Source organism: Esox lucius, chromosome 7 (genome assembly GCF_011004845.1).
Source record: "Esox lucius isolate fEsoLuc1 chromosome 7, fEsoLuc1.pri, whole genome shotgun sequence".
Lineage (NCBI taxonomy): Eukaryota > Metazoa > Chordata > Actinopteri > Esociformes > Esocidae > Esox > Esox lucius.
The window spans coordinates 40,310,452-40,335,319 of record NC_047575.1 but is presented as its reverse complement, the minus strand read 5'-3'; the positions used below and the strand labels follow the sequence as shown (position 1 = coordinate 40,335,319).

Here is a 24,868-nt window from a genome sequence, read left to right as displayed (position 1 = left end):
GAGAAACACAGCAAGCAACTTCTTAATAGGAAATATAATTAATCCCTGATTCCCAGAGTCCAATAATATTCATATTTTCAAATACCAATAAAAAAGACACCCTTTCTCAGCTACCAGTCTGTGTTCTACTATTACACATATAAACACTCCAATCACAGTATGTGACTCCGAAAGGATACTAGTATTGTCGTTGTTGTATTGCGTCGTGGGAACACTACCCTGCATGTACTCTACACCGGAGAAGAGTGTTCAATTCCTGTGTCCATACTAAAATGTCCTTACTGACTGAGAAAAGTAGAAAAAATATAATTAAGGACTTACGTTTAAAATGGATTATCTCGGCAAAGGACAAGTGCTCACTTACACAGATTTAGACAGATTTGTGAACAATATTTGAGAGAAATAGGCCTTTTGTTTACATGGAAACGTTCCCACAAAATTGCAAAACCATACTTTCATTCATGATTTTATTCTCAAATGGGAACAACAATATTACTTATAAAAATAATATCATGAATTTTACAAACAGGTCATGTGAGAAATTTAAGAAATTTTGTACAAAAAGTAATAATCGTGTTCATCTCATGCTATATTGTAGAGACGTTGAGGAAGTATGTTTTTACAAGCCTGTCTAATTTTGGTCATCCGAACACCATACAGAATAGGATTAAAAAGTGGCTGGCAAACTAAATGATACACTGATAAAAAAGACTGTAGTAGAGTTGGAACATTTCTCATAGGCCTGTCAAGTCTGCTTTGGATCAGTATTAAGAAACAACCAAAGGAGAAGTTGAGCAGTGATGCCAGATGAGGAGTACAGGTGCTGAAAGCTTTCTGTCGAGTCTCAATGGAAGATTTCAAACAAATAGTCAGAATCTTAATATAAGAGAACAAGATTGTAAATAAAGGAAACGTAATCAGCAAACCAATGCCAAACATTCCAAAGATATTATTTACTTTTGCATCAGAAGTTGAACAGGCTAGTTTCACTACAAGGTAGTTGTCACAAAATACATTTTCTATAATGTTCCCACATAATTGTAAACGGACAGTTAAAGACAAATGTATTATCAGATATGCAATAGTGGACAACCATATTAGATCAACTAAAATGCACACCTTCTTTGGTGTCATCAGGACATTATACTCTAGTGGATAACATATAGCAAGGTACCTGTCATAGGACATAACTGCTAAATTACTGAATTCAATAGACGCATATGAATATATGCAAAAGATCTGTAGATAACAGTACACAGTGGAAATTGAATGGTCATCTGAAACCAAATTAGTCATAAGAGCAGGAAATAAAGCAGTGCTCCCATACAAGTCATTTACAAACAAACTACACAGAAACAGATACATGGGTTTGTGAAGGTTTCTCTCCATACATATGACCACAATAAGCAATGTGTTGGAAAACCATATGGAGATATATAACACAGTAACTATAAGGAAATACAAGTAATTTATCTGTCCAATGTTGCTATATCCAGCTAGTATAAATGAATTAGCTTGTGTTGAGTTCATAATTTTAGTAATAGAAGCTATGTTGATAATTGAAATTGTTAAAATTATCTTCCTCTATGTTTCACTCCCAATAACTGCTTTCTTTATAATATTGCAATATATTATCAATACTCAGGTCATTACTGGCACAACATTGGTCTTTAAATTGTTTACTGCCAAAGGTATCATGGAAAAGCAGTGTGATCTGTCGTTTTGATAGACAGTGGGTAGCACAAATTATTAATCCCCCATGTAATCCAGTATTATTCCTAATTCACATTTTGAATAAGAAATAAAATGACACATGAATAAAATCAACCACCAGTCTTTGCAGAACTATCACACTTAGAAATACTGAAATGATATGACTCCAACCTGATACTAGTGCAGAATTGGCCTAACTCACTTGTTTATCGGAGACCAGGGTTCCAGTGACCCGTTTACATACAGATGTCCTTAAAAGAAAATGTAAGTCTGAAACAGGATGTACGTCTTAAATAGGATATAAGTCTGTGTAGATGTACGATATGTTAAGTGTCGGTGGTCTGTTCCCCACCAAACTAGTGTCACATCGTTGACCTTTTATACCTTTTAAAGGAAGAGGAAGGCGCATACAGCGGTGTTGTTACTGGTGTTGTGTTCTAGGCCCACTAGCCCTCCCTCGCATGCTCTGTCTCACCTGTGACTACATGTTTTCCTACATTCAAAAGAAAGCAACAGCCCAAGAGATGGGCAACATTTCTATTATATAAATATAAAATATGTATTTTGATTACCTTGTAATGAGTCAATAAACCTGAGCTTAAATCCAATAGTTTATTTAAATACATTTCAACATACTCTAAAGGTATTTGGACAATGACACATTTATTTTTGCCTTGCATCCCAGAACATAGAATTTGAAATTATAAGTTGCAGACTTTGAGCTTGAAATATATATATATTTTTAATTTTATTATAATAGACCATTTAGAAATAACAGCTTGTTTTGTAAATTTTTTACATGCCTAAAGTATTTTCAAAGAGGACCATTATTTACAATTCTGTAGTCATGTTTATACATGGTTTTGTATATTCTTTGAAAGCACTGATCGCCTGAAGTCAGTTCAGTTCAGATACGGTGATTGACTTGGCCAGTTAGTAACTTTGCACTTTTGGGCTGTGGAAAACCAGGCAATTTCATGTCCACCATAAATGGAAGAGAAATACATTATAATCACAATAATGTGTGGAAAAAGTTAATATTCAAGGTTTTTCCCTAAAACTTTTCCCAGGAAAGGAAGTATTTCATGCTTTAATGCTAGATATCATCAGCGGCAGCCATACATGCTCAAAACAAAACAATCCCTCGAAAGTATTTAATAGATCAGTCTGGTACATGTTCCTTTTTTAGGCACTTTGGTACAATTCACACAAGTATGTGAACTGTTAATCCAAAAACACAACAGATCATCACAAACAGTATATTTTTCAAAATGCTAAGCATAATTGACATTGACTGAGTTCAGCAAACAAGATCAAACATCAGTATGTCATCTAGAAAGACATGTGTCACACTTAAATACATCAAATTCATACAAAGATCATGTATTACATTATAACCTTTTCCATAACTATGCTCATTTTTATTAATTAATCATCACTCAACCATTAGGCAAATACATCAACACAACAAAAACATTTGTGGAGACAAAAAAGAAAGCATGAGAAGAAAAAAACCCGTAAGAATCATCTCTTCGCCTAGTTGGATCTGGCAAGACAGCGAGGGAAGAATCCTCTTGAATTGTGGATCCATCCTTGCACCAGACCCTGAATCAGTTTGGTCTCAGGCCTCCTCCATGGCTTGAATGGTGGATCCATCCTTGCACCAGACCCTGAATCAGTCATGGCTTGAATGAGGGGTATCCTGACAGGGCTGGAGATCATAAACCTTCCATCACTATGCCGAAAAAAAACTCCTCAATGGGGAGTATCTCATATGCTCTGCTGCTGTGAGGATTTGTGTCGTCGGTTTCAGAATTTATTTTGAATGGCACTCATTCATCTGTACTGTATGTGCTGTTTTTTAAGGATTCACCTCAGTGTCGATAGAGAGACCCGTTGGACATTAATGAAAACTTTTGCAACATTATATCTGCTGAGTCTGGGCTGAACGCTCTGTACAGCCCCTCTCAATGTCATCCCATGGTTTACAACATTGCCCACTTCCTGTTCCAGGTCTACCTCTACATCTTCCTCTATCAATGTCATCCCATGGTTTACAACATGGCCCACTTCCTGTTCCAGGTCTACCTCTACATCTTCCTCTATCAATGTCATCCCATGGTTTACAACATGGCCCACTTCCTGTTCCAGGTCTACCTCTACATCTTCCTCTATCAATGTCATCCCATGGTTTACAACATGGCCCACTTCCTCCTCCAGGTCTACCTCTACATCTTCCTCTATCAATGTCATCCCATGGTTTACAACATGGCCCACTTCCTCCTCCAGGTCTACCTCTACATCTTCCTCTATCAATGTCATCCCATGATTTACAACATGGTCCACATCCTCCTCCAGGTCTAACTCTACCTCTTCCTTTCAGCATGCTACTCCTCCCATCCTCACTCTTACTGCATTGTTGTCTTCCATTTTTGTTGAAGACTGATGAAATCAACTTTTGCCTTTTTATAATGCTTACAACCTGATTAGTGAGTTTACTATTAAGCACCCATGTGAATGTACACCTGATGGCCTTGTTTGATTAATTAGTTCATAGGTGTGGTATTTTGAAAAGCAGTACCTGGAAATGGCGAAGACATCATGTCAGATTTCTGTGTCTATTCTAGGTGTAACTGTAGGTGTATTCAGTTTGGAGTTCACCACACATGATTGATAGTAGTACTGGAGTGACTAAAATAATGATAATGTTTGTCTTATCTGCCCAGATTATCTTTTTCAAAAATTCTTCAGTCTTTTTCAGGTAATTTTTAAGCCATTTTATTTTTGAAGTGAACTAGTCTATCCTTTGTAGTTCTGCTGGTGAAGTCTTCTTTTGGATGACTGTGACTGTAACCTTTTTGAGTGTTCCGGACAATTTAAAAAAATGTTTGTATTCTCTGTGGTGAGCATTCTTTGTTCATCAACTGTGAATAGTGTATAAACTGTATTGTATATGAAGACAAAAAACGTCTAAGCTATTACCTTGAAGTAGAATCTCAGGAACGTCCTGTGATTGACACATGAAAGTACACATCCTTCAGATAAATGGATATAAAGACATATTTGGGAGGCACTGATTGGAACTGCTGAAGACTGTGAGCATTTGGAATATTTAGACACTGAGACACCCATTCACTTCCTGTCCAATTTTCTGTTGTTGCTAGGTGCCTCCTGTAACCAATTATATTGGTTCAATTCACACATGCATCCTTAAAACTCTACATTGTATTAATTTCACCTGACTATCACATTCCTAATGATTGGTACAAAATACCTTTGTCTGTAATCACACATCTCATTAGGTGTCTCTACTTACATTTCAAGTGGATTGTGACTAAAGTCCATTCATGGGTGATGTCACTGAACCTCCATATTTGGGAAATTCAAAATAGACCATAACAAGATAATTCTACTGTGTGTTTATTTTTTATGTGGATGCAATTTCTTCTCAAGTTAACCTATTTCTTTCTCCCAGTCCCACTGTACGACCTTGTTGTGCCATCGCTACAACAGTCCCTGTGTAGTCGGGTGAGTCGTAGGTCACCACAGGCCTCACTGGCTCCCAGTATTAAAAACATGTGCCGGATGAATCAAAAGGAGCACTCTATGCACTGATCTAAAAGTATAATTTACCATTCAGATCAGAAACTTGGTGGTCGTTTAATTTTCAGACTAATTAACACCTGGGAAACTAAGTAAATGCTTGTTGGGAGATATGCAAGCTGAGCTTCTGGGCAGGTTTTTACTGTCTGTGGCTTTGGATAGTTCAAAACCACTGCAGCTTTTCATATTTTTCTGTGGGAAAATGAACCTTATCTAAATAAAAATACAATCCTCATATATATTGTGACACAGATTCTTTATCTAAGTCTCACAGAACTCAGTAGTCTCACTAGAATTAATGTTTCTCATATTCATGCCTTATAGGCCATTGTCAAATGGTTTGTTGTTTTTTACTGGCAACTTAATTACGGTGCCCACCTTAAAGAATAAGTCATGCCCTCCACCTCTTGATAAATAATTAATATGTTAAATACAATAAACTAATTTATACACTTTCAGCAACTGACTCCTGTGATCTGCTCATGCTATTTATAGTCCATTACATTTCCTACTTATAGTAGAAATTATAATTCAATTATAATTTAATTGAACTACTTTTTCAAAGTATATACAAATAATGTTATGTTCTTTATTGAACATGTCAAAAGTGACATTATTTCCTCCCCCCCCATTTTGAATAAGGTAATTTGTCTTAAGTGTTAGGTTTAGGGTAGATGTTACAATTAAGGTTTGAATTAGGATTAGCCACAGACAAATTATATAAAGCCTTATCGAAAACTTGGCATGGCTAGTGATCACACCATTTAATCAAAAATTGGTAATGTAATTACAAGGATACTGTTAAACAGTCCTCATATTATAGAATATTTATTTCATAGTGACAATATAAGATTTTTTTTTATAGCTGAATAGTAAAAAAAAACATGCTGTCCATAATGTGGCTCCTCTTTATAGATACACATTTTGTGTGTTTCCATAACCAATCATCCACCTGAAGGCATCAGTTCAAGGACAATACTCTGGATACGTGTGAACTATGAGTTGATCGTTTTTTATTTGGTAATTATTATTTTACCTTTTCTTGACCATCTGATTCATAGAACATTCACTTTCGAGTCACAGGTCATCATAACATGATCGGCAATATACGTGTGTTTGTAGTTTCCTGTCAGAGGTGCCAGCATGTTTGGCCCAGTTTGGACAGTGTTGCATCATGCATCATCAGACCAGTCCGAAGGGAGGTAATTAAGCCTAATGCCACGCTGTACCACCCTGGGACTAACCCTACAGTTGGTCTAATGAGAGACGAAAGAAGGCAGCCAAGGGTCAATCTCTGTGGTGGATTCAGCCTCTCTGGTCCTCCGTCTTGGTGTTGCAAAACTGTTTTTAAGGGAATTAATAGGTGCAGTGGACAAATGAGGCATCATTTAAGGACAGCTGGCCAAATACAGTAAACATGTTGTCTTGCTTAATTGACCAGCTTCTACATTCCCATTAGGTAATGGCCAACCGTCAAAGTTTTTGGCATCACAGTATCTTTGTTTTAATCTTTGATAGACATTAATAATACATCTAAGCAAACAATGTGACAGATACTTTGTTTTACCTTCTCTCAACTATGTACATGTTACATTTAACTAGCAAGAGTTAAACCAGGGGCCATCTGTCACGTTGGGGGTTTATTGGTATTGTATTTCAGTCCTCCATCAGTGTAAAATGAATCAGGCCTATGGTAAGGCTCTACACATTGGTTTCAAAGCAAAGCAAATTATTGTAGGTATACATTTTTACACTTGTTTCTATTACACATGCTAAACTCAAAGATGTACAATGCACGTTGCTCATCATTGCCCTTTATAATGCTCAAGGAGCACGATGCCTCTCACTTAAAAGGTCAACCACCAAGAAGTCTGCAAACAGTTTGTGTAAATAATAAAAAAGCATTTTGATATCAATGCTTTGAAGGTTATAGTACTTCTCAAAAAGACCCATGTTGCATGATCAGTAAATATTTTACAGTCACAAGGGCTGTGGTGTATGGATAATATACCACAGCTAAGAGTTGTTCCCAGGCACGACACATCGCAAATTTAGCAAGTGTTTGAGAACCAAGTGTACACATGTATACCTGTAATTCTTTGTAAACCTTTGCTTATAGGAAACCACTGTGTCCTGCCTTGCCCGAAGCCTGACTCATATTACACTGAGGGGTGACTGAAATACAACACCTTTAAATCTTGAGACAGATGGCACTGTTTAAGGATTGTTAGAAATGTTTGGAATTTGAACAGCATTATCTTAATAAAGCCTGACAGGACCAGTCGACCTATTTACCTATAACTGCTTGTTTCACACCTTATTTCGGTATTTTCCATCTTACAAATAGTGAATGGAATATTTTCATTAAAACAATATTTTGATAACATGATCATTCCTCCACTATAATATAAAGCCTGAACAATATTGTGTAGGTCATTTCTTTTGTTCCTGTTGCCACAGACCTGGTTGTTAATTATTTTAGAGTATGTAAGAGGCCTGGTTATTTTTTTGTGATCAGGAGTGCAGGTGAGGCCCATAACAATCAGAAACACAGGTGATGGCGATGACAACACGGTTACAACACGGTTATCAGGAACACAGGTGAGGTCAATCACATTCAGGAACACAGGTGAGGTCAATAACATTCAGGAACACAGGTGAGGTCAATAACAACACCGTGATGAGGAACACATTCTGTATTTTCAGACAGGCCAAGCCCTCATAAGATAAAATATTAACAATTCTTAAAATGGTTTTCACTCTCAGGTCACAGGTCAACATAGATTGATCAACAATGTGTTTTTACTGTATTTTCGGTAGGGCCAACTTGTTTGGCCTGTTTTGGACAGTGTTGCATCATTCATCATCAGACCAGACAGAAGGGAGGTAATTAAGACTAATTACACTGTACCTCCTTGGGACTAACCCTACAATGGTCTAATTAGAGACAAGAGACGGCAGCCCAGGGCCTCCTCTGATGTCCGAAGCACAATTATTGCCTCATCGCAACAATACCACAGCAAGTCAGGGAGGGTAGAGTGTCAGTTAACAATGTTATTTCATCAATTTTAAACTTACATAATATTTCTGGGAATTACAACCACATTCATTTGAAATTGTACAGTTGGTCCAGATAAAATGTCTTGCCAAATTACCAGTGACAACCCAAACCTTTAACACAAGTCCAAATGACCACTCACAACCCAAAACCTCAACATAAGTCCAAATGACCACTCACAACCCAAAGCCACATCCTTAATTCGAGTCACAAAAATGTTTTGCCACAAGTGAGGCCTTGACACATTTACGATGACACAGAGTTTTTGGTGGTTAAAATTAATCCTTGTGCTGCACTATTTCCTGATCTGTTGACCTGAAAAGGTACAACTGCTGGTACAACAGCTGGTGCAACAACTGTTATGGTATATCATGATAAATTTTTTGTAAAAATGTTTAGAGTTTATCTAATCAAGTCACACACGGTTTAAAAATAAAATAATAAATCCATGGTTTTGCGGATGGTGAAAACAGGCCAAATTGCAGTAACCATGTACTTGTTGATAGCATTTATAGTTTAAAAAGGTGGCCTATAAAAAGACACAAAGAAAGCAACAAGATTAGCCCACAAAACTCACAGGGCTGAGTTGGAATTATACAGATTTGCATTGTATTGTCGTTTCTTATGTTACTCTTGGCCTTATTTAAAATAGTGGCTTTTGTGCTTATTTATTCCAGATACTCATTTTTAATTTGAAATGTATAGTTAGGTTTGTCACCCAAAGTTGGAACAATATAAATGTACGCTTCACTCTCTAAGAAATGGGCTACAAATACATGATAACGCAACCTTCCAGTAATTTCATTGTACTTTTAATGCATAAATAATAAAAGATTGCAATTACAAACTTGGTTGTTAAAGAATGTTACATTGCAGGTATACGGTAACCCATACTGGGTTTTCCTAGAATACTGTGCCTTGTTACCAGGATCTAGCCTGTTCATCCACCCTGATATTACAAACCCGATTCCAAAAACGTTGGAACACTGTACAATTGTGAATAAAAACAGAATGCAATGATGTGGAAGTTTCAAATTACAATATTTTATTCAGAATACAACATAGATGACATATCAAATGTTTAAACTGAGAAAATGTATCACTTTAAGGGAAAAATACATTTATTTTAAATTTCATGGCATCAACACATTTCAAAAAAGTTGGGACAAGGACATGTTTACCACTGTGTGGCATCCCCTCTTCTTTTTATAACAGACTGCTAACGTCTGGGGACTGAGGAGACAAGTTGCTCAAGTTTATGAATAGGAATGTTGTCCCATTCTTGTCTAATACAGGCTTCTAGTTGCTCAACTGTCTTAGGTCTTCTATGTTGCACCTTCCTCTTTATGATGCGCCAAATGTTTTCTATGGGTGAAAGATCTGGACTGCAGTCTGGCCATTTCAGTACCCGATCCTTCTTCTATGCAGCCATGACATTGTAATTGATGCAGTATGTGGTCTGGCATTGTCATGTTGGAAAATGCAAGGTTTTCCCTGAAAGAGATGACGTCTGGATGGGAGCATATGTTGTTCTAGAACTTGGATATAACTGTCAGCATTGATGGTGCCTTTCCAGATGTGTAGGCTGCCCATGCCACACGCACTCATGCAAACCCATACCATCAGAGATGCAGGCTTCTGAACTGAGCGCTGATAACAACTTGGGTTGTCCTTGTCCTCTTTAGTCCGGATGACATGGTGTCCCAGTTTTCCAAAATGGACGAATTTTGATTCGTCTGACCACAGAACACTTTTCCCCTTTGCCACAGTCCATTTTAAATTATCCTTGGCCCAGAGAAAACGCCTGCACTTCTGGATCCTGTTTAGATACAAATTCTTTTTTGACCTATAGAGTTTTAGCCGGCAACGGCGAATGGCATGGTGGATTGTGTTCACCGACAATGTTTTCTGGAAGTATTCTTGAGCCCATGTTGTGATTTCCATTACAGTATCATTCCTGTATGTGATGCAGTGCCGTCTGAGGGCCCGAAAATCATGGGCATCCAGTATGGTTTTCCGGCCTTGACCCTTACGCACAGAGATTGTTCCAGATTCTCTGAATCTTTGGATGATATTATGCACTGTAGATGATGATAACTTCAAACTCTTTGCAATTTTTCTCTGAGAAACTCCTTTCTGATATTGCTCCACTATTTTCCGCCGCAGCATTGGGGGAATTGGTGATCCTCTGCCCAACTTGACTTCTGAGAGACAGTGCCACTCTGAGAGGCTCTGATTCAACGTGGCATTGATTCAACAAGGTGCTGAAAGCATTATTTAGAAATTTTGGCCCATATTGATAGGATAGCATCTTGCAGTTGATGGAGATTTGTGGGATGCACATCCAGTGAACGAAGCTCCCGTTCCACCTCATCCCACATTGGCACTATGGGGCCTAAAGTGTGCCAAGAAAACATCCCCCACACCATTACACCACCACCACAAGCCTGCAGAGTGGTTACAAGGCATGATGGATCCATGTTCTCATTCTGTTCACGCCAAATTCTGACTCTACCATCTGAATGTCTCAACAGAAATCAAGACTCATCAGACCAGACAACATTCTTCCAGTCTTCAACTGTCCACTTTTGGTGAGCACGTGCAAATTGTAGCCTCTTTTTCCTATTTGTAGTGGAGATGAGTGGTACCCGGTGGGGTCTTCTGCTGATGTAGCCCATCCGCCTCAAGGTTGTGCGTGTTGTGGCTTCACAAATGCTTTGCTGCATACCTCGGTTGTAACAAGTGGTGATATCAGTCAAAGTTGCTCTTCTATCAGCTTGAATCAGTCGGCCCATTCTCTTCTGACCTCTAGCATCAACAAGGCATTTTCACCCAGAGGACTGCCGCATACTGGATGTTTTTCCATTTTCACACCATTCTTTGTAAACCCTAGAAATGGTTGTGCGTGAAAATCCCAGTAACTGAGCAGATTGTGAAATACTCAGACCGGCCCGTCTGGCACCAACCAACATGCCACGCTCAAAAGTGCTTTAATCACCTTTCTTTTCCATTCTGACATTCAGTTTGGAGTTCAGAAATTGTCTTGACCAGGACCACACCCCTAAATGCATTGAAGCAACTGCCATGTGATTGGTTGATTAGATAATTGCATTAATGAGAAATTTAACAGGTGTTCCTAATATTCCTTTAGGTGAGTGTATATTCTATTGTGAATTAAATATATGTTTATGACATTTGGAAATTATTCCATTCCTTTTTTACTCACAATTTGTACAGTGTCCCAACTTCTTTGGAATAATAAAAAAGAACTTAGACAACAAAACTGACATAACTGAAACCCACACACAAAAACATAACGTTACCAATGACCAACAAGACACACTAGGAAAGGAGGAACTTAAATAGGGACAGTGATCAGGAACACAGCTGAGGGTAGTATTGACAAACTGGTGTCTGTAATTAAATAGACACAGTTATCAGGAACACAGGTGAGGATAGTATTGACAAACAGGTGTCTGTTCTTAAATAGTCCAGCTAGCCTGCCATGCCAAGACGTGACTTGACACCTCAAACTGCAGCAGCATCACTGTGGCCAGGATTTGTAATCAGGGTCTCAACACGACCAGAGTGCCCTGTGCTCCCAAAGCACTCTATGTTCCCTCAAGCTCACTTGTGGTGGTTGACCAGGAAATGCCCTCTCCAACAGCATGTACGTCCCAGTGAATTGGGTTAAGGGATGATAAGGGATCAGTGAATCTAATTCTTGTTGAACATGCAGAATAATAATTGGTGAGTCTCGTTATTTTCATCTCCTGAACCTGCTGTTGAGTCATTGCAATGAAGCAAGGCCTAAATTGCAATTTGGACATAATGGAAATTGTTTAAGGGGAGAACATTTCTCAGATTTCTGACACATCAATTAATCAAATATATTGATAAAACCCTTTTTATCAGCTGTTGTCACAAAGTGCTGTTACAAAACACAGAGCCTGAAAAGGAGCAAGCAACAACAGTGTTGAAGCACAGCAGCTTGGAAAAACTCCCTAGGAAAGTCCAGGCTCAGAGTGGTGAGAGGTCCTCTTCTGGCTGTGCCGAGTGAACATTTTAACGCTTGTGTTATGTTAACATTTTGCTTACACTCAATATGTTAGCGGGTCAAATTGTTAAATCACTACTCAGTACTTACTATTGATATTTTAGCCCCCAACAAATGTTTGACATCCATAACCAAACTCATAACTCATTACAAATTATAACATTTACTAGTTTACTTTATTTTATTATATAGTCCATTTAGACCAGATTTACCATATGATGAACACTCGTTTTTTATCCCAAAACTAGAAATGTATCTCTATTTTCTATGATGGACGAAATGAACCTACGGTGACCACATTTTCAAACCCCCAAACTGGGACCCTTCTGTAAGCACACGTTAATCAGACGGAGCATGGCTGGTCATCTCTGCACAGTAAGCCATAATGATGTTCACTGAGTTTTCTGGGAAGGCTCTCACACGACATGCTTTTTGCCTCTCACACGACGTGCTGTTCTTGAGTCACAGTAATCGAAGTGAACTACTAATATACAAACTGAAATCGCTCAAGTGACAAGGTTACATGGAATATTTCTATCCCTGTCTTTGTATCCCATAAGCTAGCTGCTGATTCATTTTTGGACTTGTAGTCTGCAAAATAACCTATGGACAGGGTCTTTAGCAAGCCCTATAAGTGATATCACCACAGGAAGGTTATGAACAGTACTTCCTGGGTCTTTCCATACTACACAACAAAGCCTTACACGTGAGAAACGTTCAGTTCCAATATTAACAAAGATAATAATAGCTTGTGTTTGTGAAAGGTGAGGGGTGATTTAACTTTTTGTGTGTGATGTTAGACATTACAAAGGGTCTCAGTGAGTGAAATATCTCTAACATGTGACAATGCTTTACCTCATACGATCTGGTAAAGAAAAGAATAGCATAGAAGAGAGGGCATCCCGGTGGCGATGAGAGCCCACCTGGCAAGACAGCAAGGGTGGACAGTATCAAGTCTTTCTGTTCACCTTCACACCCCTGGACCAGACTTGCTGAAGAGATGAGTCTTTAGAACGCATTTCTAACCTTAGTGTGCAGATCATTCCTCAGTAGTGAAGCTCTAGGAGAGAAAGCCCTGCCTCCAGCTGTTTGTTTAGAAATTCTAGGTACAATTAGAAGGCCTGCAACTTGCGATCTAAGGTCATGTGTAGGTACAGTGGGGAGAACAAGTATTTGAAAAACTACCGATTTTGAAGATTTTCCCACTTACAAAGCATGTAAAAGTCTGTTTATCATAAGTTCTCTTCAACTGTGAGTGACGGAATCTAAAACTAAAATCCAGAAAATCACATTGTATTATTTTTAAGTAATTAATTTTCATTTTATTGCATGACATAAGTATTGATGTTAATCCTGTGATGCTGGATTGCTGTAAACAGAAATATTCTGTTAATGTCAAGTACAGCTGCTGAAGTATTGCAAATAAATTATAAATTTACCGGCATTAGCTAAAGTTTGTTGAGGTCTTTGCAATATGTGGAAAGTGTGAATATGAACATAAATAACATTATTGTACTATTTAAAAGAAATCTCACTATAATGGTCTTATTAACGTGCTCTCATCAGGAAATGAACCTCTAGAGGAAGCAGTATATGCTGTCACTCTCTCCAGGTACTCTGATTCTGCCTAATAAAAGTGTGGTGTGGAAAGAGGATAAGTGTCATACCCACATATGATCTGGTCAGCTCAGGACCCTACATAAATAGAACCATGCAAAGGATCACCTTTGAGGAGAGCTTAATCATTATTTGTATTCTGTTTTAGTAATTCCTTAATCATCAAAATGATCTTATTGTAATTAATCAAATTTTTAGTACAATAATGCTTAATCTACACCAGAGTGTGACTGTACCATACGAACTGCATTATAGTAACCATGCTATTCATCAATGATCGTCTTCAACGGGACATCGACATAACTTCTTTCATTAACCATCTAACTTATTCAGTAAAATACTTTAAAGGTATAACCCCAACTGAGTTGAAAGATATACCTTTTGCATGTTTAATACTGTACTAACTATAAGGTACTATCTGTTCTCCAGCTGAGTGCCGAAGCCCGGAATTTTTTGATTGCTCTGCTTTCAATTTACCAATGGGACACAATCAAAATACCAAGTGTTTGTTTTGGGTTGTCTTGCACTCAAAATTGCACTGTTTAAAGGAGAGATATCAATGTTGTGAGGCTGAGAGTGCTGCTGTGAAGTTATTCTTGTGTTATTTTTTTTAATAGAAAAATACTAGCCTTGTGTGTCAGCTAGATGGTAATGACATCTCAGTTCAACTCCTCCCAGGAGATAGTGTTTGTGCTGCATGGACTGAACGTGACGCAGGAAAACAGACACATCAACTTTGTGTTTATTCTCATCCTTTATCTCTTCACCATTTTTGTGAATCTAATATTGATCTTTACAATATTTCTGGAAAATATGTTGCAAACCCCAATGTATTTATTCCTCTGTAATCTGTGTTTTAATGGTATCATTGGTGCTTCATCTTTCTACCCAAAGATACTTTATGACATTTTATTTGACTCTCATGTAATAACATACATTGGGTGTCTAACCCAGATATTAGTCATCTACTTCTATGTTTATTGTGAATTTACCCACTTAACAGTTATGGCTTATGACAGATATGTTGCCATCTGTAAGCCACTCCACTACCAGTGTATTATGACTATTAGAAAAGTGTGGACACTGATTCTTCTAACATGGCTTTTCTCATTGCTAGAAGTTACTATTGGAATAGTGCTAACAGTTAGGTTACCTCTCTGTGGCGTTGACATTGATAAACTCTACTGTTCAAACTGGGCGGTTGTCATGGTGCGGTGAGCAGCAGCGCCACCGTGCCATATTTCCACAAGTTCCCATATTCTCACGAACACATCCCGGACTGTCACATGTTTCCAATCTTCCACACCAGGTCCCAATCTAGCTCGTTTGTATGTGTATATATGTTTCCCCTCTGCTCCCCACATTGTGGATCATTGTTGCTGTCGCTGTCATTGTTGCTGTGTGTGCGCATTTAATTGGTGAGTGTTATTGAATGTACTGTTTGAATGTTAATTGTTAAGACGCATGTTGCGCACTTTTATTTCATTCAGTCATTAGTATTGTTTTTCCGTTCGTGTTTGGTTTGTTTGTTGTTTTAATAAATCCCACGAACGAGAGTACTGCCTGCGCCTGGTTCCCTCCAACACTACACCTTGACAAGTTGTCACAGAATGATCCACCAAACCTGGAACCAGCAGGCAGTCCCTCCAGAGAGGGTATATACCTGGAGGGGCGATTGGGGGTCTGACTCCCTCTCCTCAGATGATGACGAAGCGGTCTATGAGAGAGTGGAGGAGGATCCCCTTGGGGAGCAGTGCTGGGGGTTGCCCCAAGACGGGTTCGGGGTGCCGCTGTGGGGCATGGACCAGTATGGAGTGGTCAAGCCCCTCACCAAAGAGCAAGGGGAGCTGGTGAAGGGTCTCCTGCAGGACATGCAGGAGGCAGGAAGGACAGGACGCAGGCGAGGCCGGAGGAAGAAGAGGGCGAGGTGCCCAACGCTTGGTCCGAGGTCCCCCCAGGAAAAGTTTAGGGGGGGGCTGAGTGGGTGCCCGGGGGAAGTCCCGATGGCGCCCCCTCTGTCCGGTGCCTCCTCGACCCCGTGCAGGCTGGCCAGGCTGTAGGCTGGCAATTAGGCGCACACCGCTTCCTGCTCCGCGGCCTTCCGCCGCCCCTGTCCCTGCGCCACGGCGCCGATTGCCCACTGCTGCTTTGGAGCAGCAGCCAGCGCCTCCTACCTGCCAGCAGCGGCAGTCAGCGCCCCCTGCTGCATTGGAGCAGCAGGCAGCGCCTCCTACCTGCCAGCAGCGGCAGTCAGCGCCCCCTGCTGCATTGGAGCAGCAGGCAGCGCCTCCTACCTGCCAGCAGCGGCAGTCAGCGCCCCCTGCTGCATTGGAGCAGCAGGCAGCGCCTCCTACCTGCCAGCAGCGGCAGTCAGCACCCCCTGCTGCTTTGGAGCAGCAGCCAGCGCCTCCTACCTGCCAGCAGCGGCAGTCAGCGCCCCCTGCTGCATTGGAGCAGCAGCCAGCGCCTCCTACCTGCCAGCAGCGGCAGTCAGCGCCCCCTGCTGCATTGGAGCAGCAGCCAGCGCCTCCTACCTGCCAGCAGCGGCAGTCAGCGCCCCCTGCTGCATTGGAGCAGCAGCCAGCGCCCCCTGCTGCATTGGAGCAGCAGCCAGCGCCTCCTTCCTGCCAGTGGCAGCAGCCTGCACCGCCTGAGGCCGAGGAGGAGCGGCCTGCACCGCCTGAGGCCGAGGAGGAGCGGCCTGCACCGCCTGAGGCCGAGGAGGAGCGGCCTGCACCGCCTGAGGCCGAGGAGGAGTGGCCTGCACCGCCTGAGGCCGAGGAGGAGTGGCCTGCACCGCCTGAGGCCGAGGAGGAGTGGCCTGCACCGCCTGAGGCCGAGGAGGAGTGGCCTGCACCGCCTGAGGCCGAGGAGGAGTGGCCTGCACCGCCTGAGGCCGAGGAGGAGTGGCCTGCACCGCCTGAGCTTGCCGGGGTTTGGCTGCCACCGCCCTCTCCTGTCCCGGCCGCCCCGGCGCCTCCTTCGGCTCTTCCGGCTACCGACCCTCCTTCGGCTCTTCCGGCTACCGACCCTCCTTCGGCTCTTCCGGCTACCGACCCTCCTTCGGCTCTTCCGGCTTCCGACCCTCCTTCGGCTCTTCCGGCTACCGACCCTCCGCCGGCCACCGACCCTCCGTCGGCTCTCCCGGCCTCTGACCCTCCGCCGGCCACCGGCCCTCCGTCGGCTCTCCCGGCCTCTGACCCTCCGCCGGCCACCGGCCCTCCGTCGGCTCTCCCGGCCTCTGACCCTCCGCCGGCCACCGGCCCTCCGTCGGCTCTCCCGGCCTCTGACCCTCCGCCGGCCACCGGCCCTCCGTCGGCTCTCCCGGCCTCTGACCCTCCGCCGGCCACCGGCCCTCCGTCGGCTCTCCCGGCCTCTGACCCTCCGCCGGCCACCGGCCCTCCGTCGGCTCTCCCGGCCTCTGACCCTCCGCCGGCCACCGGCCCTCCGTCGGCTCTCCCGGCCTCTGACCCTCCGCCGGCCACCGGCCCTCCGTCGGCTCTCCCGGCCTCTGACCCTCCGCCGGCCACCGGCCCTCCGTCGGCTCTCCCGGCCTCTGACCCTCCGCCGGCCACCGGCCCTCCGTCGGCTCTCCCGGCCTCTGACCCTCCGCCGGCCACCGGCCCTCCGTCGGCTCTCCCGGCCCCTGACCCTCCGCCGGCTCCTGATCTTCGGCCGGTTCTGCCTCCCCGGCCTGTCCTGACGGCTCCGCCACCCTGGTTAGTCTCGGCTGTTCCGCCCCCTCGGCGGGTTTGTGCCGATGGGGGTACTGTGCTGCCCCGCCCCCCCTCCCTTGGGCTGGGGTTCGTCTTGGCCCGTCCGGTGGCCGGGCCTTTGGGGGGGGGGGTACTGTCATGGTGCGGTGAGCAGCAGCGCCACCGTGCCATATTTCCACAAGTTCCCATATTCTCACGAACACATCCCGGACTGTCACATGTTTCCAATCTTCCACACCAGGTCCCAATCTAGCTCGTTTGTATGTGTATATATGTTTCCCCTCTGCTCCCCACATTGTGGATCATTGTTGCTGTCGCTGTCATTGTTGCTGTGTGTGCATTTAATTGGTGAGTGTTATTGAATGTACTGTTTGAATGTTAATTGTTAAGACGCATGTTGCGCACTTTTATTTCATTCAGTCATTAGTATTGTTTTTCTGTTCGTGTTTGGTTTGTTTGTTGTTTTAATAAATCCCACGAACGAGAGTACTGCCTGCGCCTGGTTCCCTCCAACACTACACCTTGACAAGTTGTCACAGAGGTGGTGAAGCTGTCTTGCATTGACACCACTCTGAACAATATCAATGGTTTCATTTTCACATCATATCAGTTCTTACAAACAATATTTATCCTGGTATCGTATGTGAACATCATCAAAGCATCTTTGCGTTCTCAAGCAGGAAGGAAGAAGTTCATGCAGACCTGTCTGCCTCATCTGATCACACTGATTAACTTCTCCATATCTCTTCTCTTTGATTTGATGTACGCTCGTTATGGCAGCAACACCAGTCTGTTGGCCCTGAGGAATATCATGGCTGTGGAGTTTCTAGTTGTTCCTCTGTTAAACCCTATAATATATGGGATGAACCTCAGTCAGATTCAGAATAGAGTAAGAAAGATGTTCAACTGTAAAGTTTCTGCTGTAAGTAAAAAAAAATAGTTGTTTGGTGTAAATGTGCTTAGGAAGAGATGTACATTTAATGATGGGGTCAATGGGTAGCAGACACTAAGCAGTTAAATTTAATATCAAAGATTTTGACTTTATAAACATGTCCCAATTTTCTTGGGATTTCTATTCAGTACAACAATAGCTCATTTTAGCTCAAATCTCTTTTGTTAAACCTCCATAAATTTTAGTTTTTTTGGATTGCTTACACACTAAAATTAAAAGTAGTACACTATTAGAAAAACCTTACACTCAAGAAGCAAAACATCAGCCCATATTTGCACAACTATAAGCACATTGTCAACTTCACACTTGTTGCAAATCTCTACACACAGTGATTTGCAAAACACTAAACACACTTAACATACATTACACACAAACATCTATCATGAAGTCACTTCCTTGCAATACCAAAGCACTGACTGTCAAATTACCACACCGTCCAACCAATTGGTTCAACACAGTCATCAGGTGTGCAAACACTTGTTTGCTTAATTGTAAACACACCAATCTGGTGTATAAGCACTATAAAAAGCAGGAGGTGAGTTCATCGGTCTTCAAGCACAATGGAAAGATTCAGAGAAAGAGTAAGACGAGGAGGAGGACGAGGAGAACAAGGAGGACGAGGAGGACAAGGAGGAGGAGGAAGGGGAGGAAGAGGAATCAACAGAGGAAGAGGAAGAGATGGAGGCCATGCTGGAGGTAGAGGAAGAGGAAGACAAGAAGGTGCTCAAAGAGGACCGAATCTGACAAATGAGATCCGTGCAACACTGGTTGACCACGTTGTCCACCACGGCCCGACGCTGAGGGAGGCTGGACTGTACAGCCAAATCCAAGCCCATACACAGTGGCAAGTGTGATAAGAACATTTCGACTGGAAAATAGGTATTGTATCTCGGCATGGCGGTGGAAGGTATATGATCTCAGTCTCCAGGCTGAGGTACCCCTCATCCAAGCCATGGAGGAGGCCTGTGACCAGATGGAGGTAGCAGCAATGCAAGGATGGATTCGTCATTCAAGACGTTTCTTTCCAAGGTGTCTTGCTAATGACAACATTGCCTGCGATGTTGATGAAATTCTCTGGCCAGATCCAGCTAGGCGAAGAGACAATGTCTAGTTTTTTTTGTTTTAGTTTATTTTTTACAGTAAACTTACAGTACAATATGTAAAGTGACATTTTGTTACAGTATTATGAATCTCCATGTCAACATTTTGGGCGTGTTGAGAAATAAATGAGTTTCTTTAGTCTGCAACATTGGTCTTGTGTAGTGTTTGGTGAATTTACATTATATTTGTACTTTGTTGATGGTAGCCTACTCTAATCATAGGGAAGTAGAAGTGCTAAAAGTGTTTTAGGTTTATCACAGCAGAGTGTAACTCGTGCAAACAGAGTATAGTAATGTGAAACGTGTGTGTTTCATATGGTAACAAAGTGTGGTTTTTAAACAGAAGTGTATAGTTTTTACAAGAGTGTTTAATTATGCAAAGGATCTGTAGTGTTTTGCTAACTGGGTGTGTGGTTGTGCTAATTGTGTGTAGTGTTTTGAAAACACGGGCCCTGTTTTGAAAATCGTGCTTAAGCAATACAAAAAAACTGTAATCAATGTTTTAACTGTAAAATTGAATAACTGTACAGAGAAATATATGAACGTCTCTGCATATAGTTAAAACAACTTAACTAGCAGTGCTGATGACAAGGATATAGTATGTATAACTGGAAATTAATATGCACCTCAAATACAGTAATTTGTTCAAATCTATTATAGGAAAATGTCTAGCTGAGTATCATTACAGTAGAGAGACCTACAGGTGCAAAAAAGAACAACATAAGCGATGCAAACAAAAGTTGAAAACACTACAACATTACACAAAACACAACAACATTAGTGATGCAAACAAAAGTTGAAAACACTACAACATTAAACAAAACACAAAAACATTAGCGATGCATACAAAAGTTTAAAACCCAACAACATTAACAAAAATGAAACATTTATAAAAATGCTGCATTTCAGAAAACAATCAACAAAACAATCAACTACAACACAACAGCATTAACTCACAACACAACTACATTGGCTCACAACACAACAACATTGGCTCACACCCATACACTGTAAAAAAAAATGGACAACGCCCTTTCGCTCTTTTCCATTGGTGAAAACTGAAGCCGCCAGTGTCCCAATACGGCGCTGACATCTTGGACTTGCGTCTGCGCAGATAGCGATCTTGGGACCAGTTCTGCGCAGTAGTTATGCGCAGTAGCGTGCAGGAAGTAAAGCCGTAAAGCCGCGAAATCAACGGCCCCACCCCTGTGCCCCGCCCTCACTCTCCCTCGCAGAATGCGCATACCGTAATCAATCGCAAGTCCAAGTACAGTACAACCTTTGCTTGTTAAACCTAGACGATATGTTATAGCCTAACTTACATCATGTTTAACCTTAATTTAGAATAGGCCTAATACAAAAAGCTCAGATAGCTGTCAATCACAGCTGTGAATCACGATGTCACACCACCGTTTTTAGAGCATTAAATAACTAACTAAAAACTTATTTTAAAAACAAACTCTTGAATTTACATTAACGTGATACAAACTACAGTAAATGACAGAAACCAGCTTCGGAAAAAAGATATTTGAAGGGTAATTTAATTGTTTAGTTGGTCTCGCGTCCCATTGAATGACATGGGGAGGGCGGGGTTTATGACCTATACTGGGACCACTCACCAGGGGGCGATCGAGACGTTTTGGCTTCACTTTTCAGGGCTTGTGCGGCACGCTTGCTCACACCACAACAGCATCAGCGCAGAACATAGCAACATTTGCAGAAAGTTGCTCAAAACTGAAGTGCTGTAGACCATGACCAAACGTTCCACGCCCACTTCCTGCCGGTGTGCCAGTTTCCGGTCAAGCATATTACAAACCAGTAGAGATAATAGAGCTAGCGCTATGTCCGGCTTTGTCGCTGTATTATAATATATATATATTTTTTTAAACAAGTAATCTCTAGGACTTTCCCAAACATTAATGATGTACATTGAATAGTTAAATCCGCCTCCGAGACTCCAGCTAGCAAGAAGGAAAACGGGTTCAAGATGTATATAGGCAGCTAAGTAGAAAACTATGAAGGTAAGTGCCAAGGCAATATGACATATTTGGTATCACACATACATTTGCTGAGTAGCTAAGTAATTGAATCATTGACGTTAGCTAGTTCATTTTACAGTTTTTTTGTATTGCTTAAGCACGATTTTCAAAACAGGGCCCGTGTTTTCAAAACACTACACACAATTAGCACAACCACACACCCAGTTAGCAAAACACTACAGATCATTTGCATAATTAAACACTCTTGTAAAAACTATACACTTCTGTTTAAAAACCACACTTTGTTACCATATGAAACACACACGTTTCACATTACTATACTCTGTTTGCACGAGTTACACTCTGCTGTGATAAACCTAAAACACTTTTAGCACTTCTACTTCCCTATGATTAGAGTAGGCTACCATCAACAAAGTACAAATATAATGTAAATTCACCAAACACTACACAAGACCAATGTTGCAGACTGAAGAAACTAATTTATTTCTCAACACGCCCAAAATGTTGACATGGAGATTCATAATACTGTAACAAAATGTCACTTTACATATTGTACTGTACGTTTACTGTAAAAAATAAACTAAAACAAAAAAAACTAGACATTGTCTCTTCGCCTAGCTGGATCTGGCCAGAGAATTTCATCAACATCGCAGGCAATGTTGTCATTAGCAAGACACCTTGGAAAGAAACGTCTTGAATGACGAATCCATCCTTGCATTGCTGCTACCTCCATCTGGTCACAGGCCTCCTCCATGGCTTGGATGAGGGGTACCTCAGCCTGGAGACGGAGATCATATACCTTCCACCGCCATGCCGAGATACAATACCTATTTTCCAGTCGAAATGTTCTTATCACACTTGCCACTGTGTATGGGCTTAGATTTGGCTGTACTGTCCAGCCGTGGTCAACCAGTGTTGCACGGATCTCATTTGTCAGATTCGATCCTCTTTGAGCACCTTCTTGTCTTCCTCTTCCTCTACCTCCAGCATGGCCTCCATCTCTTCCTCTTCCTCTGTTGATTCCTCTTCCTCCCCTTCCTCCTCCTCCTTGTCCTCCTCGTCCTCCTTGTTCTCCTCGTCCTCCTCCTCGTCTTACTCTTTCTCTGAATCTTTCCATTGTGCTTGAAGACCGATGAACTCACCTGCTGCTTTTTATAGTGCTTATACACCAGATTGGTGTGTTTACAATTAAGCAAACAAGTGTTTGCACACCTGATGACTGTGTTGAACCAATTGGTTGGACGGTGTGGTAATTTGACAGTCAGTGCTTTGGTATTGCAAGGAAGTAACTTCATGATAGATGTTTATGTGTAATGTATGTTAAGTGTGTTTAGTGTTTTGCAAATCACTGTGTGTAGAGATTTGCAACAAGTGTGAAGTTGACAATGTGCTTATAGTTGTGCAAATATGGGCTGATGTTTTGCTTCTTGAGTGTAAGGTTTTTCTAATAGTGTACTACTTTAAATTTTAGTGTGTAAGCAATCCAAAAAAACTGTAACTATCTTACAGGGAATCTAGCTGAAAGTGTTTGTATTTGTGTTAGCTTGCAATATAATAATGCTAGCAAGTTATATTGCCTAACAATACGTTTTAATATATTCTGCACAGTATCTAACAGATATACACTGACAGGGAAGGCTACAATGTGATTTTCTGGATTAGTTTTTCTCATTTTGTCTCTCATAGTTGAAGTGTGCCTATGATGAAAATTACAGGCCTCTCTCATCTTTTTAAGTGGGAGAACTTGCACAATTGGTGGCTGACTAAATACTTTTTTGCCCCACTGTATGTAACTCTTTTCTTTGATTGCGACGCACATGTCTGTATAATATCAGAGCATCATTAGGTACTCTGACCTTCTGTTCCTCTGCCTAGACTAATAAGGGTATCTGTCCTTTGTTCCTTAGGAATGTAGGAGAGGGGGATCTGCTGTTTGCCTAGGGGGCATCATTGACTTGTATCAGCAGATTATAGGGTTACTCATAAATCTGCCTATCTGTATAACCCATTAAAGTCTATCTATTGTTTGTCCAGATGATGTAAGACCTCTTTAGAGTTGAAGTTACCCTTGTGGGGAAGGATAGCCTGCCCCTTGGTTAAAACCTAGGTATTGACATAAGACAGATGGGCAGCATCTTACCTCACCCCTTCTTCCCCTATAAGTACTGATGATTGACCTGTATTAACCCTTTGGCGCGTACGATCACACCAGTGTGATCAATCTAGAGTGGTCCCTGGAGCGTACGATAACACCGGTGTGATTAGAACGTCATGTTTAGAACGCACCATTAGCATACCTAGCTACAAGTAACAATGGCTGGTAAAACCGCGCTATTATTTACTCACATTTAGCTCAAACAGTGTTTATAACTTTATTTCCTGATTGTAATTGTTTCAAGACCATACTATGATATTAACCAGGTAGAAAGCATTCAAATCATTCAAGAAGTGTTAGTTACGTACCAACAGACAGCCAACACTAATGCACAAAAACGAATTATATTAGCGACTACTACCGATCAAAACCATTGCAAAAACTTTCTAGAAGTTACGTTCCCCGTTGTATGCATTTTATATAGTTTATTCATTTTCACTGCATTGAATAACTGGTCACGATTTGTTAGCTAGCGGGCAGCTGACGTTTGCTAGCGGTTAGCTGACGTTTTCTAGCTAGCTACAGTAATAAATCAACCAACTTTTGTAGCTCTTAGAATTCGAGTCAACGAGAGAAGCTTGCAATGCAATGCATGTAGTGTTCCTTACCTAGCAAGGTGACTGTTCAAAGGCTGGCGTGAGTTCAAATGCTGCAGAGTACTGAAGTCACGTGCAAAAAAACTCATGCTGGGGGGTCGGTAAGGAATATTTGAAACTCACGCGTGAAAAGGTTAATTCGGAGACTCAGATGATTATTCTGTAAGCGTTTGACGCGTCTCTTTATTTGCAAATAAACTGTTAAATTGTGCCAAGAGAATTTTGTCTCTGTACTTACTCCTTTCAAAGTTCTGATCAATGGAATTACCATCACACAGTTCACAGCTGCAGAGACAGAACA

The 24,868-nt window shown here is 41.6% G+C and overlaps 2 protein-coding genes across 2 annotated transcripts; one reads left to right on the top strand and one right to left on the bottom strand.

The window, feature by feature from the left end:
- Window positions 1-582: 582 nt before the first annotated feature.
- On the bottom strand, window positions 583-1,530 carry LOC105008087 (olfactory receptor 11A1-like). Its single transcript, XM_010867295.1, has one exon. It carries the CDS (start codon window positions 1,528-1,530, stop codon window positions 583-585), a length of 948 nt encoding a protein of 315 aa, XP_010865597.1.
- A 13,169-nt stretch (window positions 1,531-14,699) lies between these two features.
- LOC117594687 (olfactory receptor 4S1-like) lies at window positions 14,700-23,859 on the top strand. The gene is made up of 3 exons (XM_034293007.1): window positions 14,700-15,248; window positions 18,306-18,653; window positions 23,851-23,859. Exons 1-3 carry the CDS (start codon window positions 14,700-14,702, stop codon window positions 23,857-23,859), a joined length of 906 nt encoding a protein of 301 aa, XP_034148898.1.
- Window positions 23,860-24,868: the final 1,009 nt, after the last annotated feature.